The sequence below is a fragment of the Oenanthe melanoleuca genome, chromosome 6 (genome assembly GCF_029582105.1).
Source record: "Oenanthe melanoleuca isolate GR-GAL-2019-014 chromosome 6, OMel1.0, whole genome shotgun sequence".
Taxonomy (NCBI): domain Eukaryota; kingdom Metazoa; phylum Chordata; class Aves; order Passeriformes; family Muscicapidae; genus Oenanthe; species Oenanthe melanoleuca.
In genome coordinates, this window is record NC_079340.1 from 27,115,079 (window position 1) to 27,133,630 (window position 18,552).

The window sequence follows — 18,552 nt, forward strand, 5'->3', positions numbered from 1 at the left end:
TGGCTGCAACAGGCAAGCAAGGGAGGGGCAGAACCCTGCTGCACTGCCTGCCTGCAGCCAGACCCACTCGAGGGCAACAACAAGGGTTTTGGTGGTGGCAACAACAGCCCAGCTGCTTCTAGCCCAGAGTGTTTGTTACAGGCACCAGGAGCTCCCACTCCCCAGGGATGAGCACCCAGCACTCTGAGAGCTGCCAGCACCACTGGAGCCAGACAGCAGCAAATAGTGGGACAGATCAGACCCAAACCAGGCTTTCATACATTTGTATGTTTATTATTTCAAAGTACAGTATATACATAAGGTACAGCAATACCTTTGAGAACTTTATACAGAAACAGGTATCTACAAAATTAAATCAACAGACATTCTGTGTATAGGACTTACACACATAGATTGGAAGAATCAACAGTTTCAGTTAGAACACGAAAATGGGAAGGAAACACCCATCCATCTTGGAAAAGCTCTAAATACCAGCCAGCTCCCTCTGCAGCACAGCCACCTGTCCCTGGACAGGTGAGACAGGGTACACCTGATTCCTTGTGCCACCTGCTGCTGGTGTTCACTGTCACAGTGACTGGCCCAGGAAGGGTTAAGGCCCCTGGGACAGGCCTTGCTCTCTGAACCCCTCCCAAGATCCAGGTCACTGCAGCATGAGGACACTCAGCTTTACACTTGATGCACTGGAAGCCAGACATACCATTTTTAAATTTTTCTTTTTTAGTTATGAACCAAAACATTGCAATTAAAAATATTTTAAGAGAGATACTACAGGTGTTGCCAGCAACAAGTGAAGATAATGAGAAAACATTCAAGGAAGAAATCCATCTCCAGTTTTCTGGACACTATAATTAAAAAATATTGCACAAGTCTGTATGGCAGCAAGCCAGTGATTTCTACAGCATAAAATGGTATTCTTCAGGTCAGAGGGTCTGGCTTCTGACAGTGACAGTGCTGGATTTTACAGAGGGTGGAAAAGCATAGGCAGCTTTCTTGTAGGGTCTCTAACAACATCTGTTTGTGCGATGTTTGAATTAAAAGAGCACCCTGAGTACATAAGAAACAGATGTTTAAGCTTGTAAGACACAACCAGCCACAAGCTTGGAATTTTCAAAAGCAGCCTGTGGCAATTACAAGTCTAATGGACACTGAATTTCAGTGACAGGCATGTAGCTACATGCTCCAGGCTGCTTTCATGATTAGTTTATGAATTTACCAGTTTCTCTCTAAAATTCAGTTTATCTGAGGACAGCTTTCAGTCTCAGGTTCATAATCCAATTTCCAAAACAAGGATAGGGTGGAATGAGATGGCTACACAAGCCTCACACCCACCGTGCACTAGGCTGGTGCTCACCTGTGTGAGCCACCCCACAGAAACACCTTTCCATAGAAAGTGTTCTTGGTACTGCACCAACAGCATCACACTCCTGACAAGCCACCCCATGGAAACAGGACCAGCAACATCTCATGGCTGACACATCACTGCCTCTCAAAAAGGAGGAACATCCTTATGCCAAGTTGCTGGCTGACCCCATCAGGTACTCATCACACCCCAGGCTGACTGGAGAGTCACCTGCCAATATGCAGGCCAGAATGACTTCTCCATCTCTAACATATGTTTAAAATAACACCTGTGGATGACAGCTTTGGTCCATGAAAACACTGTGCACAATAAACAACGTGGTCTTTTGGCTGCTTCGTGTGTCTCCATAACCAAGGGGAAAAAAAACTCTGAGAAGTTATTAGTGCTACAAAGAGCAAGCAGCATTTTCAGCAGGGCAGGAGGACAGCTAACTAGGTTTCTCAACTTAAAAGGAGAAACAATCATGCCAAAAAGAAATCAGAATTTCCACAAAGCCATTGCACTGATTCCATCTGCACCACACCCCTCCTTCATTCACACTGTACACCTGGAGAACATACATTAAAAGATTACAATATTAACATGGTATCTAAAATACTGGAGTCATTCAGCTGAATGCCTGAAAACACCCAGAGATCTGGTACATTAAAGCATGAAAACACAAACATACAAGAGCTAAGCTATGTTTTAGCATGCAAATTGTTCTAAAGTACTTTCTCTCAGCAGAAGATCCAAGCTCAGTCATGAACAACTGTCTGCTTGCTTCCTGGAAGCTGTGACAAATCTGTTTCAGCAGAGCCAGGTATTTTCCTCTTCACATCACTTAAACAACAGTGAAGCAGAAGAACTCCCATGACTGGACTGGCCCAAATGTCCTAACATTTCAGATAACCATTGCTCTCAGGAATTAGAAAAATAGATGTATAAAAACCCACCCAGTTTCTGTAAAATGCTTGCTCAGGTTTTAAGCAATTTGCTCCCAATTTTACCTTTCCAAAGGAATACTTTAATCCTTTGACACTGGAGGGACCTGCCATCCCAGACTCTTGAAGCTCTCTGGACCACAAACCAAGTCTTGATCCCACAAGGACTTTCAGAGATGCCTACCTTTAAACTAACAAGGATTCACTGTCTTGAACCAAACTATTCAAACCCAATTAGGTTCATTTGCTCAATTTGTTTTATTACAAAGTTCAGGCAACTCAGTGGCATCTGAAAATGGAGTTCACACCCCTACATCACCCAGATGTCTGATCAATTATCCTCCTTTGTGCTGCCAAATTCAGCTCCCTCATTTTGTGTACAAACAGTACCTATAGTAAGACAGATCCTCCCCACACCCCCCTTTTTGATTAAAGTAGCTAAAGCACTGCTATTGTAAATACACATTGACTTTTTTTTTCATGGCAATAGGAAGTTCAAGTATTTAATAAAATCCTGAAGTATGTATTTACACGGTGATCTGATCAATTGATTTTGGTCAAAAGGTGATAGATATAGAAACTACTCATTTACTGCTGGAATAAAGATATTTCAGATCCTGTGTATTACTTATCCTGGAATTAAAATGTGAACATGATGTTGTGACTAACCGAAATCTTGATACTCTTCCTCCATCATCCTCTCAGCCACTGAAGGACTAAGTAAATTTTCACTTATTTTTGACCAACTAATTCTTCACAACAGTAAAATCAAGGAGTTGCACAGACTTCTGTGCCACTTTCACAGTCCAACAATAGATTAAACATTAGATCTATTTCTTATTTCTTACCATTATTGTCACTAGTTGGTCTAGACACAGCTAATGAGAAAATTTCATTAGCTTCCATTTGTCTTTGAAAGCAGATGCAATCACCATGCTTACATGTACTTACATAGATTTACAATGGGCTGCTTAAACTCCTTAAATGCTGTTAGTTATGCAGAAGCCCAGAGAACTTCATTAACCAATTATCTGATATCAGACTTCTTTTGATCCACATGTATAAGGAGCAAGGGTTTACAAGATTTGCTGATCTGACATTGGTTTCAGCTACATGAACTCAAGAACTGAATCAGAACACTTTCCAATTCCTTAGTTTCACTGTTGTTTCACTCCTCTGGAATAAAGAAATTGACCAGTTGAATGTTAACCTAAAGCAGAAAATATGCACTATCATGGCCACCACTCAAAACTCAAAATTTTGTAACAAAGCATTATTCCATGCATATGTCAAAAATGCTTAGTCAACCCAAAGATTAGAAATAATATGCAAAAAAGGAAATAAAAGTCTGAAAGCCCTTAAAGCTCAGTAACACTGGATATGTTCAAATAGCAACTAAGACATAATTGGCTTTATTTTTTTTCAAGCTCCATCATTAAGAGACTGATTAATTACACAGTGCAGAAATTAGAATCTCATGGCAAATCACTCCAAACAGTCTGCACTGGAAAGCATCTGTATTTCAAAGAGAAGTCTCAGATAAATGTAGTGTGCAGTGAATTTCAGCAGTGCCTCAGGCTGGCCCTGGGTAGACAGAACCACACGGGTGCCAAACCCTGTTGATTTCTCACACGAGTGAGCCTGTGTGGCCAAAGGCTGCTTTTGCAAAAAACCAGATGCTTGTGCTGGCAGGCAGAATGGAAAACACAGTGGTCTGTTGCACCTGCCTTTTCTGCATCTTCACATTGGTTAGTCCCCAGAAGTTCTAGTTATGTCTGCTTTATTCTCTGTTCCAGTTCATGCTTGTGTTTAATAAGCCGTTCTATTTCTGTTCCTAAAGTTTGCAGGTTTTCCTTTGTGGGGGGGGAAAAAAAATAAGGTAAGTTATACAGTGAAATGAGTCCATCAGCACAAAACACACTAATAAGTCAAAATTACTGTTTATGTCAGCAAGTTGGTACTTTCAAGTATCCAGAACAAATGCAAATGATTAGAGTCAGAAAAAAGCAAACTCATTTCAATAAAGAACTTAAAGCTCTCGGCAAGTCTTTTTTCGCAGTTACCAGTATTCTAGAGGATGTCCAGAAGGTAGAATGCTAGTTCCCCTAGCATTCAAGGGGAATGATGATTACAGGAAGGGATCTCCAGCTTGTGTAGAGCCCTGCAGCCCAGCTGGCAGCCTGCACACCATTTCCAGCCTGCCACCTCTCCCTGGCAGCAGATGTGCTGCCCCAGGAGGTCAGAGGGCCAGGCAGGCAGAGCCCACACTCCTGGCTCCACATGCCCAGGGGAGAGCAGGGACAGACCCCACCCTGCTGAAGGCACAGGCACTCCAGAACTCATTTCAAGCAGCAGCCCATTAGCACAGCATACTCTGAGGGTGCTAAACTGGAGGTACATGGCATCATGTCACCTCTCTGGTTAACCCCAGTGCAGTCAGTGGCACCAAACCACAATGAGCTGGCCTCTGAAAAGCCCTGAACATCATGCAGTGAAGGCAGCATCTGAGAACCACAAGAATGTGCAGAACAACTGGCACAGCTACTCACTTTCAATGTAATATTCTTCAGTAATGTATCTTCTAACACAGCCTGAAGCTTCCTGTTTATCTCTAAGGACAGTTCCAATGTGAGCCCACTGTCTGCAGGGTGAGATGTGTACAGAGATGCCATAATCCCACCACGCCTGCTCAAGTGTACTTTGTTGAAGTCAGAGGCCTCTGATGACAGTGTTCCAGCTTCTTCCCGCAAAATATAACTCTGAATAATTCTGGAGGATAAAAAACAAACAAACATCATAGTATTACAAAACAGGGAGGAGTCAGATGCTGAAGTAAGTTCAGATTCCTGACAGGAGTAATTTTATTTTCAAGCAGTAATGTATTACCAAAAAAGCAGCAAAAATTTACTCATGCAATTTCTATGTCAGAGGAAAACCTGGGATATCAATAGAGATATAGGAAATGCTGGTAAGCCAAGAGACTACAATGTTCAGGGTTTACTTACTTGAAAGTATTCTGAAAAGCTACTGGGACAGGAAAGGTAATTTAAAAAGTCTACTTTTCTTTGCTGAAGTACTCCAGACATGGAATCTTAAGCTTTCTACATATAAGAAAAAAATTACAAAGTCACTTCTCAAGAGAAGTGACTCGAGAGTCTTCCCAAGCTGTGACCATGTTCTGTGAAATGGTACCAGCTGGGCATAAAAGTATGGACTCACTAAGCAAGGGATGTTCTTAACAGGCAACTGCACCTTCCAGAAGCAGCTTTATACCAGCATTTCTTACCCTCCTAACTGAAGTTACAGACATTATCTTCTAAGATGAGATTTTCATTTAAGTGGAATCTTGTCTCACACATTAACCACTGACCACCTTTGGCTCAGATACATCATTTGTTTGATATGTATACCAGAGGACCATCTGGAATAATGCAGATTCTCCTTCCAAAACAAACACAATCAGCACCCTTTGAAGCACATGAGGAGAATGGACTCTTCTGTTAGTCAGTGGCAGCAGCCTCAAATCAGCCACCTGCTGACCATTCTGCTACCAAAAACCCACTTGTGCCAGTTTATTCCTCCTGAAAAAAATTCAGTAATAGTACTAATTGCCAAAAACTTGGGAATTACTATAACTGCTGGGAAAAGATAAGGGAAAAAACCCCAAAGTAATCCCATCTTCAAAATCTCCTGTCACTGAAATATTTTTACTGTTTTAATAATTTTCATTTAGATAATTACTTTTCTTGCATAAAATCCAGAATACTTGTCTAGTGCATCAGCTCAACACTGAACAGAACACAGAACATACTTTGTCTTTTTCCTGATCTCCTCCACCAGCTGTTTAATGTGATCCTCCATAAACTCCATCTTCTCATTTTTTCGAGCATGTGCCTTCTGAAGCCTCAGTATTCTTTCAACCAAGACAGCCTTGTCCACCTCAGGGAAGCTGTCCACAGCCACTGCAGAGCCAGAGTTCTCAGGTGACCGATCCTCGGTGCTGCTCCGCGCGTTCAGGGACCCTGCCAACACAGCAGCTCTTGTAAAACCTCCTTTGGATCCTGCATCAGCTGAAGTGCCCCAGCAGAGCAGTGCATGCACTCACTACCTGTCAGGAACTGGGGATGCTTTCCCCAGGATGCCAGTTTCACTTTATGTCAGTGGGGTTTTCTCTAAAGGATCCTTACAGTGTTTAAATGCAGCATGCTGGGCAGTGCAGTCCCCTCCCTGTGGGTGCACTGCCTTTGGTGGAAGTGTGCTCCCTTCAGGAATGCTTATTCCCACTTAAACACTTCATGTTCATTTACTTTGCACAAGACTGAGCTGATTTTAAATGTGTGTTTTGGAGTAAACTAAAATTACAATACTATGAAAACTGTACAGCCTCACAAAAGCCCTACATATAAACACTCTGCAGCACTCATTACTTAGAGCTTGCAGTATTTTCTTTTCTTTCTGCTGCTCTTTCTAAGCATTTGTCTCTCTCACACAGTGAGATTACAGGACATCTGGAGAGAACTAACCCAACTTAAAATCCAAAGATATTGAGGAAGAAAACATGCTGTTTTCAGAGCTAAAGATTACTCCTTTAGCTCTAACTGGATAGAAAGCAATGAATATTACATAAACCCACTGATGTCTCTAATGATGCTAATTGATTTCTCATTTACACAGTTGCCACTGTCAATAGGGCAATTAAACAATGTTTGAAGCCAGTGCTCATTTTTATTTTGCCTCTGGCAGCATGTAAAAGGGTCCTCTATAAAAGGGAGTCCTCCTGAGCTTCCTCCAAACATAAAAGCAACTAAATAAAAAAGGCAGGTATTGAAAAAGAACCAAAATATATAAACATCATAAACATTACACTTTAATCTCATAATAAGCACCTACAACTGCAGTCAGTCAAGTGCATTTTGGTGCTTAGAGGCCATTTTGTCAGTTTTAATGGGAGGCTGCCCACACACTGCATATGCACAAACCACATAAAGAGCAAGCACACTGTTAAGCCTTGTTAAGACTGAAGGGCTGTTTGGCAGCCCTGCTATGTGCTCCATTACCTGATGAACTGGAACGGCTCCCCATGCTGCTGACTTCTTTGTCATAATTACCATTTTCCACCTGATCCAATTTCCTCCGTGCTAAAAGTATTAACAAAATGATGATTACCAATAGCAGAGTAAGAACTAAAAATTACAGTGTTACCCAACATTCAGAACCTCTAATCATCTCTGACCTGCACTAATTTAACAGGATGTGACAACTGAAAGACAATGGTAGCAGCCAAAAATAAAATCCAAACAGCTTCTTATCCCTCTCTGGCCCCAGCCATGAAACACCTGCATCCAACACTCACCATGATCCCTACACACTGCTGTAGTTGCCAGCTGAAGGGGTAATGTCATACATAGGATTAACTGGGACCAGTAAGACTTCAATTTGTTTTACTTTGGATTAGGTCTGCCATGTAAATTGCTACTGATGCTGGCAACTCTCTTCCAGCATCTCATACCTGCATCACTACAGCAGTACTTGTGCCAGAAGCACTACTCAGTAGGGATCAAGAGGGAAAGTACACAGCTGTTCCTATATGCACAAAAAGGGACATGGAACTCATCTTGCACAGTGCCAATAGGATCTCTTCTTTCAAACACACTTGATTATCTTCAAATCTATTTGCATTCAGAGCACATGCACTGGTGGATATTTGATGACTTCTATTTGTAGACACAATTAGTCATCAGTCTCTCCATATCCAGCTTTAAAAACTGAAGTGTTCTGTTTAATGTACTAAAAAAATAACTGTCACCAGCAATTCCTGATACAGTCAGCAACTAGGAAATTTCTGGCAGCTCTCAAATATACTCCTACACGGACCAGGATCCATATGTACCTATGGTGGCATTTCAGTAGTCACATACACCACAATAAAGACTAAGCTCTTTTGAAATATGTATTTCATTTTATGTCTAAGCCCACTTCAAAAGTTACATTTAAAAAAATTAACACAAAGGCCTGTAACTGCAGTTTCCACAGTCTAACTTGCTCACTCTCTTTGTCTTCAGGGACAGGGAGAGCTTGAAGGGTGACACTCAAGCAGTGAGCACACACAGACAGGATCTGATTCTCTACCAGAAACTGAAGGGGTCATAAATGGGGCTGATTGATAAGTGAAAATAATCTCCACCTAGCTGAAGTTGTTTTGTGAGGTCTTTCAGGTTTGCTGCGTGCTTGCGTTTCTGGGTAGCCAGGTCATCCCTCAGCTCATCCACACGGGTCTTCAGTGCTGCCACCTCTTCCTGCTCTGAGGCCAGCTGAGCCTGCAGGGTCTCAACCTCTGACTTTCGCTGATCTTCCTCCTTCTGTAACTTGGTGGCCTGAAATTGGGAGTTTATTTTCACTCATACACAAAAAAATTCCATAGTGCATGCTCAACATCCCTAACTGCACTTTGCACCTGGGTGTCGTTCACACTTTACATTTATTATTTAGGCTGAACACTAGCACTTCACATGGATAATAAGATTCCTCAACTACCTCCAAAACTTCTACATGATATAGTAAAAAGTCACATTACCTTCGATGACACACTAAGTTTATTAAAAATGACATTTATCTCAAGTACAAACAGGACCTGAGGAACAGTTTACAGTAATAAATTTCACAAGCAAATTAGAACATTTTGACTGTTTCAATTACAGCTGCACAGAGAACAACTCTCTGCTCCCAAAAAACCAGAAAGAACAACACAGCTTGGGAATATGAGGTGTTCATATCCCACTGCTACTAAAGGCAAACTCAAAAAGGAATTGCAATCAGGTAAGTGAAGATACAAGGTGGTATTCATGTGCTACATCTTTATCTGCATCAGACATCTTACTAGAGCAAAAACAAGCTGCCCACTGTACTCACCAGATCATCTTTAGTCTGTTGAACACACTCCAGCTGATTCTGCAGCTCTCTTTCACTGTAAGAAAGCTTATCCAACTGGCTCTGTAAGGAATTGTTTTCAGACTGAAGCTGTGCATTCTTACTGGTTAATTTCTCAGTGAATATCAATAGCTCAGATTCTCTTTTCCGACTACCTTCAATGTCCTTCTGAAGATCAGCAGCCAGAGAATTGAAACCATCTATTTCTTCCTTTAAAGTATTGATTTCCTGTTCATCTCTGTCAAAACAATTGTATCTCATTAGGGATAACCTGAGCTTAAAGATATGAAGCTTTATTGCAATAAAAGCACTCAGATCAAGTCCAAATAAGGCAGGGAGAAAATTAATGACCCTGGGGTATCTGTTAGTCATCATTTCAAATGTCAAGGGAGTTTTCACTTTGTTTCATGACACACTGCAGCACTGAAATGACAGATTTCTGCATCCACACAGGACAGGCATTAGCCCTTCAAGGAAGACCATCTCACCATATTCAACTTCTCCATATGACCTTCAGGTCAGGGGACAAACAAACCCTCAAAACCAGACCTGGTAGCTAAGAGGAAGGTTTGCAAACCCAACCAAGGTGGCCAATCTGTAAGAGGCCTTCTTTAAGAAGCAGGGAAATACTCCAGTTTGGATTTCTCTAGGACAGCAGTATGATGATTCCTGACACATCCTTATCCAAGACCTGCAGCTCTGAATCAAAAGCTTGTCTTACTCCACTAATCCTCCCCCCAAAAACAAGTCCTTCCCCTCTACAAAACAGGTTTTGTTTCTGCTGAAAGACTCCCATTAGGAGACTTTTGATCTATCACATCCAATCCATCTGAGTGAAAAATGCTGCTTCTTCAGTTATCATCAACATTCTACTGAAAGTGTTTGACATTATTCCAAAATTTAATAGCTGTTAAAAACATTACAGACAAAAAACCCCCCTCTTATTTGCTCTTGCAATATTAGTTCATTAATTCTTCAATTTCATACACCTTTTCTAAAACTTTAATTTCTAACATCAGCAGAAAAAACCTCACCTTTCTCACAGGGAGTGTGTACATCCAAATTTAAAAATAAAATTAAAATTACACAAAGCAAGAACACACATCTCATTTAATTTCCTAAGACAGTGTAATTTTGAGGAGGATCAATTCACTTTAAATCAACAATCCTGTACTGATTTGTTTCTCAAATTTGTTTCTCAAGAGCAGAGACCCAGTCATTTGTGCTGCACTGTATCTCACCTGTAGCTCCCATTTAAAAACCTGTGCCAGAAGGGTATGCTTGTGTTTTACATTTTCAAATATGTTATTTTATTATGATAGGAGAAGTCTCTGCCTAGCAGTCAGGGTTGGATCAGACAAAATTAAAGGTTTAGACCATTCTAAAAGAGATGTCTAGCTTATCTTTAAAAATTTATAAATGAAGTAGACCAGGGAACACTGGAGGTGATCAGTATCCAGCTCAGCCATGAAGTTCTCCCCAACATTCAACCTAAACTCATATTCCATCAGTGAACAAAGATAGCTGAACATTCACATACAGCCTTTATACATTTCAGGATGTCTGCCTTGAAACTGAAAGAAAAGACAATATGAAATTTGATGTAGGGATAATAAATGTTGCATGGGAAGGATACTGAAAAAAAAAAATCAAATTGAATAGGGATAAGAGACATATTTAAGCATGTCTCAATTACTGAGAGGAAAAGATAAGTGGAAACACATTTGTAGTGTCACACTTTGATCACAGTCACTTTAATTCATTTGGCAAGATTCCAAGGGAAAAATAGCTGTTACTGATCCAAGTGTGGGCTCCAGTAGTTTTTAGCACAGAGCACTTTCCCTGGAAAGGCTGAGGACACCATGACAATACAGGTGACCAGCACACAGCAAATGGGAAGTGGTTGATTTACTAAACCCTGAGGAAGGCCTAAGGAAGAATTAAAGAAATATTTTTCAATGATAAATAAGGATTGTTTACCAGCACAAGAGGGACAGATACATGAGTGGTTCTGCCTATGTGACATTTATCTGGGTCTATTTATGCAACACCTCTAGACCCAGCAGAGTGGCCAGAATTTGTATATCCCAGTCCATATGTACCACACAGACATGGGACCATGCTCAGACACTCCTGAATCAGGCAGGAGCCCAGCCCTTCCCTGAAATTATTTTCCTCACATTCTTAAATGAGCAAACTTTGACACAGCAGAATGAATTCCAGTCCATTAGAAAGACAAGTGCTCCATTCGGTCTGAATATAGTATCAAATAAGTAAAATTCTTTTCATTAAATACTTCCATTCATCCATCACAATTTTAAAGCAACTTATCTTTTCAGTTTAATTGCTCCCCTCCATCTTTCAATAAAACAAGCACTGAGCAGACACCTAGAAGACAATTTCCTGTAGAGTATGCTGGAAATCAGGCACTTATTCTAATAATGAGAGACACTAAATTAGGTTTATCAATCTCAATCCCCTTGTTCTGTAAGAGGTGACCAAGGTTATCTTCAGTATTAAGAACACTGATTTAAATCAAGACAGGCATTCTTCAAATCAAAATACCTTTAAAGTATAAATAACTTGAATAAAACAAACCCTTCCACAGCTCAGATAATCTTTTAAATCATTACTCAAGGTGCACAGTTGTACCTCTGATGTTGATCCTGCAGCTGATCTACAGTTTTGACTCTGTCCAGCAAATTCTGAATTTCACTTTTCTGTCTATTTATTATTTCTTTATACTTGGATAACTCATCTTCTGTTCTTAAGCGCTCATCCTCTAGACACTTTACCTAAATGGAAAAAAAAAATAAAACCAGAAACCATTTAGTTTCAGAACTAAATTATACTTTTCATATGTCTAGACTATTGTACAAAGCTTACATGTTAATTTTTTGGTGGTTCCAAGTAATTTAGAACAATGTCCCAAAGTATTTCAGATCAAATAGTCAGAAAAACAAATTAAAAAAAAAAAAAAAAAACCAACAAGTGTGCTTAATATTAGTTTTGCCCAAAGGCTCAAACTTACAGCCTAATGGATCAGGGTCCACAGATATGATGTTTCCCCAGTTACCACGGCAACCCTTTACTATGTCTTCCTCCCTTTTTCCACAGTGAGGGACTGACATGCTATTCTATAGACTGCCCACAAGTTATGGACAGCACAACCTCCTTACCCAGAGGTGAAAACTCATTTCACAGGTAGGAGAAGCTTTACAAGTATTTTATCTATACTAAATTTGGAAGATGTGAAGTATTTGCAGAATAGCAAAATTAAAATGTTTCTCAACTTTTCAGCCAAATGAGGCACACACCATGGAGCAAAACACTGTTGTGTTACATATCAGCTTATACTCTCTAAAAAAGGCTAACCAGAGTCAACTAGGTATCCTTTCTAGTCTCAGGCCAGCTAATCTCTAATTACACTGTTTATTCCTGAAGAAGTAAATATACAATTAAGGAATGGAATGTATTCTTGTTCCAAAAACCCAGCACTGTGCTTTCAGCCCCACTCCAATCCAACTCAGCACACCTTACCTTTGTTCTCAGTGTTCGAAGCTCATCCATGCCTTCCTTAAATGTTCTCTTCAAGTCTTCCAGTTCTTTTATTTTTGCATGATGTACCTTTTTAGAGGGCAAAAAGTTCATTGAGAAAACTAAATGTACAGTGGTATCTCAAAAAAAAAAAAAGAAAAAAAATCTAGGCCAACACAGGTCATCATAGTTGAGAGGGCTTGAGGCAGAACAGGTACCCCTAAGGTTTGGCTTACTTCTTTTAAAAGGAAAGCAAAACCTCAAAACTTCTTTATTCTCAGGAGAACTGAGAAAAAAAGGGAGACTGCACACTCTGGATTTAGGTATGCAAATCTATGGCACAAGAGGCCCCAGGAAAGCTCTGAGCACTCTGGCACTTGGTCACCTCTGAAGATGGCATGTGCACAGATAAGCTGTGAGCAGATATATCATCCTTAGAGAATTTCACTTTAGGGCTAGCAAATCTCTACAAAGCACAGAGGCTGGTCCTTGTCTCTCATTCCCATATACCTTGGCAAACTACAGGTCAGAGAGAGGCCTGACTCAATAGAATTTGTGCTTTTAATTACAGCAACATTCCCATTTATAATTGAAGGAGAAGTTATTTCACCTTCATGATATCATATTTTCCCCCTAACTTTGTTTTTAGAAAGTGAATCCAAGGTAGCACCTGAAGACATCCTCCAAAACAGCAATGCCAGAGGGCAGACACCTGGGATTCAGTATTAGACCACAAAAAAAGACAAAACCTAAAGAATGTGGCATAACTATATGCAGCTTAAAATAAGATTCTCAATTTTATGATCTCATGGAATTCTTAACCACAAAGTGGACTCCACACACCACATATTTACCTCCAGGTGATCAGGCTTCTCCTGAATTTGTTTCTCTAGCTCTCCTTTAGTTACTCGGAATTTTGCATCCAATTCATTTGATTTCATTTCTTCTGACTCCTAAAGGGATGGAAGAAATGTGAGTTTTAGAGTTTTATGTTTCCCTTTCTATTCTAAGAGTGTGTAGACAGCTTTTCACATCACTGAGTCTTCCCTGTAAGAGTATCTCTGATAATCCTGACCATGCTAAACTAAGAAAGACCCCCAATGCTGCATGCCAATCAAGATAAACATTTTCCCTTTTATTTAACAACTTTCCAGTAAAGTAAAAAACCAGACACTATTCATCTCAGCTTTGGAGCTTGCACAGGATAATTCTTCCCTACTACAGCTTAAGCTGGAAAGAAATTAAAAAGAAGACTCAGGCACTAAACAATAATTTGACCTCTTCAGAAAATGTGCCTACTTGATAGGATTTTATCATTTCTTGACAGTTTTTCCTTATCTGATCTCCTTCTTCTTTTGCTTCAGTTAATTTTGTCATTGCATCTTTGAGGCGTTCTTTGGTTTCCTACAAAAACAGTAATTAAAAGAATGGGTTAAACCTAGTAAAAGCTACTTAACTTCATCTGAGAAACACATTTCTCATAATAAAATTTCCCTTTCAGTCTGAAAAGAAGTAACAAAACAAAAAATCCAACTATTTTGCTGATTCCCTCCATTCAACTGTTAATTTATGTAGTTCCATTTGACCCAAGACTGAAGGCACAACAAAAGGATTTCTTGTTTATGTGCCATGCACATTTTCAGATAGCAGATTTAAATCTATCACTTAAAAACTAAGGTAACAGTTATTTCAAACAAACAACCTCTCCAAAAACAAGCTTAACAACAAATTAAAATTTGATGATCAAATTAAGGAGAATCCCCCAGTACATCCTCCCTTCATATCCTTTCAGCATTTCCATTTCAGAATCACTATTTGAGAGCACTACTCTGACTTTTGCTGCAGGTATTCAAATTAAACAGAAGAAACACATTAGAAACAGTGCATAAAAAGTAAATACAGTAACTGCATTACTCTGACTATATTTTCATGTAATGATATCAGCACCACTTCGCCTACCTTGTGTGAATCCATTTCTGTTTTCAATTTGTTCTGAGCCCATTTTACTTTGATAACATGAGAATTGATTTCTTCTTTCAATTTTTCTATTTCTCTGTTGAGTCGAGTGGCTTCACCATCCTGAGAAAATTTCATAGATTTTTTTATAGAATGAAATGATTCATTGTTTCTACAACAGAACTCCTGTGCAGTTATCAAGTTATTGTTTTTTTTCTTAATGTCTGGGTTTTTCAAAAACATGCCTATATTTCAGAATGTCAAATAATGCCTTAATCCAGTGGAAAAAAAAACACTAGTATTGTGGTTTGAGTAGCAAGGTAAGGTTGCATTACTGTTAGTGTGTGTTAATGTTACACATCTGTGAAAAGACACAGAGGTGATTTTTGTTTCAGAAGAGTAGTTTCTAGTAATTTATTAATTTTTGGATCCTCCACATGACATAGAATTGTAAAATATAGCTGTGAAGAACAATATAAAAATACTTGGGATTGTTTAATAATAATCTCTTACTGCTTTCTAAAAACAAGTGGCAGAATTTTGGATGAAAAATTGTATTGCTTTGGATGAAAAATTCTATTATCAATTTTTAGTAGTACAAAAGAGAAAATGCAGAGTGAAAACACAGAAAAACAACTTTTAAAAGACTGCAGTAATTTAATGCCACTGCAGCCTTTAAGATAAATGTGAAGCTAGAAATTACTTCAAAATCAAGTCACACAGCAGTACTTGGAGTACCTTAGCTTCATAGAGCTGGTGCAATCTTCCTTTTTCCTGAGAAAGTTGTTTGATTTTATTTGTAAGCTTTTCTATTTCTTTGTTTGCATCTCTGAGTCTCCTCTCAAGGACCTCCTTTTCCTTTCGGAGGTCGAGGGACTCCTTCTCCCCCCGCACGTATTTCATCACCATCGTCTCCTTCTCGTGGCGAGCCTCCTCACATTTCTTGTTTGCCTTGAAAAATAAAAAACACAATGAACCAAACCTTGTATTCCATAATTAACTGGATGCTTTCAGTATTGCAGTAGAGCAGCACAACAAGGCAAGACTCAAAAGTTCCAGTTTGACAAAGATTAACATTCAATCCACTTAAGCACTGAAATTACTCCTAACAGTAAATATGTATCTAAGCAGCTGCATCTTCACAGCTGAACATCTCAAACGAGTTATCAATACATTAGTAATTTCTAGTTTAGAATGAAAGAAGTATAAAGTTGAGGAACAAAATAATTTTGCAAATACTCAGTCTTTCTGTCTTCCTTCATCCACATGCCAACTGCACAATCATTATCCAGTGGCTTATCTTTCAGCTGGCTCCCTTTCAGTGGCTTATTTTTACAGGTTCCCCCCACCCCAGCACTAACAAGGTCTGCTTCATACTAGAAAAAAAAAAAAAAAAAAGTTAAATCAGACACTAAGCTTTAGAATACATGCAACAGAGAAAATACTTGGCATAATATGATATTAAAAAGGAAAAAAAGAAATCCCAGATTTCAGGAATACATAAATACATAATGCATAAAGAAAAAATAAGAGCTTTATGCTGGAATTGAGAAAAATATTAATTTTCTGGCAGCCTGACTGAAAAAAGCAACTGCCAGCTTTTAGCTCCTTTTGAATCAAGTTCAGCATACAGGTAAAGAAAATGAGATTTCCTTGAGGGCTGAATTCAATATATATAAAAAGACGTATTTTTTAAAAGAGTTATCAGGCACACTGAAGCATTAACAGCTATTTGGAAATTCACTGCTGACAATTATCAAAAATGCATATATAACTGCACACTAGGAGTTCCAGTTTTGGAAAACTTTGTCTTACATAGCAATCATATATGTTTCCTACAATAACCAAGTTTGTTCAGTAATGTAGATGTTCAATAGTTTAAGTTTTTCCATATTACCTGTTCCATTCGAAAGGCCATCTCTTTATGCAACTGCTGAATAGTATTTTTGGCTGCTGCATCTTGAGTTGCAAGTCTGTCTTTGCTAGCTTTCACTTCTTTATTAAGCTCTTCTATTCTTGCTTCCAGCTAAAATACAAGATCATGATATAATTACAGGGAGAATAACTCTTTGATCATGTTTTATACAGGCAGGCATATTTCACACAAAATTAGATGCTTCAACAGCTATTTACCTGCATTTTACACTTGTCAATCTGCAACCACCCATATCAACATCTAGCTTTGCTTGAGTAGTAAAAGCATGAAAGATGTCAATTCTCATCTTCAGTGAGAGTGAAGATGCTTCAATTCAAGTAAAACACAATGCAAATAACAAAATAACAGACTGACAGCAATGCTGAGCTGCCAGAGCAGAGCTGGCTGCCAGCTGAGGTTGCTTCACCTTCCACCCTCTTGTTCCTATCCTTGTGCCATACTCTTCACCATACCAGCAAAGCAGCCACACATCCATATTGAACTGGACTGGAAATTAATTCATTGAAAAATCACTCAGCAAATAAAGATGAGTTCAGTCATTGTGCTGGCACTTTTTTTAGCCACCTAGTGAACCAAGTCAGAGACCTGATCCAGCTGAAGAATAATCCCCCAGTGTTAACTGGAACACTTCCCAGAGTGTGTTCCCTGCCAAGTCATGCAAGTCCAGCAGGAGCAGCACGGTGGCTGCAAAGGTTGTGCCACTGCCCAAATACTGTTTAAATTGTGCCTCCTCTTGTCCCAGGGGAAAGCCAGCTCACCAAGTTAGGGGGTTTTGTTTGCTTTGGGGGAGAAGGAGCAGGGGTTCAGGATCAGTACTGTAAATTCTGCAATCCCAAGCTGCTGTGTAAGAGGCAAGAACCACCTAATGTGCTCCTGTTACCATACCATGACTTGGCCACACTCTGCTCAGCTCTGCAAATGAACTTTTTGCCAGAGAAAAAGCTTCACATGTACAAGCAGGCAGGTACAGTTTGTTTAGAGCTGTGAGTGCTGTCAAGCTTTCATTTACATAAAAGTTACCATAAAGTACTAATACAGAATTTCCAACAATAAAACACTACCATCACAAATGAAAAAATGCAACTGTTGCACTGCAATGTCTCTTACAGCTCCAGGTGCTATCAACAGCCATATAAAATTATTGCAGTCTAAAAAAATACTTTCTGAAATCACTTGAAAGAGCTATCACAGAAATACAGACAAGAAAGAATCTGAGAACTGCTCATACTGGTTTATTCAGGCACAACCAATTTCAATTTGTAGCCTAAAAATAACACTTTTCAATTCAATTTTCATAGATTTTCAAATATTCTCTGAAATCAACCATGAATATATGAATATATTACATGAATATATTCCTCTAGAATACTTCAAGCCTGACACCCTGCTCTGTGAACAGATTTCTGTGTGATGCAGACACCAAAGAAACCTGACAACCAGAATAGTCACCAGCTCTTGTACAAACAGAAATTAATATTTTAAATGTTTCTCTTGCCAGATTTCCAAGATCCAACCTGTAATCAGTTTATAAAGCTGGCCAGCCAGCTGCAGGGACATCAGATAGCTGATAAGAAGTGACACCTGGTGTGAAACCCTTCCCTCCCACACTAAAACCAGCCTACACCATGCACACCCCATGATCCTGCTCAGCCTGATGAGATTCTGACAATCCCCTGAGAAAAGGCCTGTATTTAGTAGCTGCTACTACCACAGCAGAGACTTCCAGATATAGAACACTTAATGGATGTGAATCCATAAAGTTGGTTTATCCAAATTCACTAAAGGCTTTTAGGCCATTTATTGGAATTATTATTATGAAGATTTACCCTCTTAAAAAGCTTAGGATAATAAACATGGGCATCCTCATGCTCACCTTCTCTGTGCTACCATGGATGATGTCCTATTCAACAGTG

The 18,552-nt window shown here is 39.3% G+C and overlaps 1 protein-coding gene across 2 annotated transcripts in view; it reads right to left on the reverse strand.

Annotated features, from left to right (window-relative positions):
• Positions 1–247: 247 nt before the first annotated feature.
• Positions 248–18,552, reverse strand: part of CCDC186 (coiled-coil domain containing 186) — a 34,966-nt gene continuing 16,661 nt past the window's right edge. For both annotated transcript variants that reach the window (XM_056494457.1, XM_056494456.1), the window contains exons 4-16: positions 16,601–16,729; positions 15,442–15,654; positions 14,707–14,826; positions 14,047–14,151; positions 13,602–13,700; positions 12,751–12,837; positions 11,863–12,005; positions 9,193–9,448; positions 8,468–8,657; positions 7,341–7,421; positions 6,095–6,305; positions 4,833–5,052; positions 248–4,136 (exon numbers count right to left, since the gene is read on the reverse strand). In XM_056494457.1, coding sequence (XP_056350432.1) covers positions 4,053–4,136; positions 4,833–5,052; positions 6,095–6,305; positions 7,341–7,421; positions 8,468–8,657; positions 9,193–9,448; positions 11,863–12,005; positions 12,751–12,837; positions 13,602–13,700; positions 14,047–14,151; positions 14,707–14,826; positions 15,442–15,654; positions 16,601–16,729 — 1,938 coding nt within the window. In that variant the 3' untranslated portion in view covers positions 248–4,052. The remainder of the gene's footprint in view (positions 4,137–4,832; positions 5,053–6,094; positions 6,306–7,340; positions 7,422–8,467; positions 8,658–9,192; positions 9,449–11,862; positions 12,006–12,750; positions 12,838–13,601; positions 13,701–14,046; positions 14,152–14,706; positions 14,827–15,441; positions 15,655–16,600; positions 16,730–18,552) is intronic.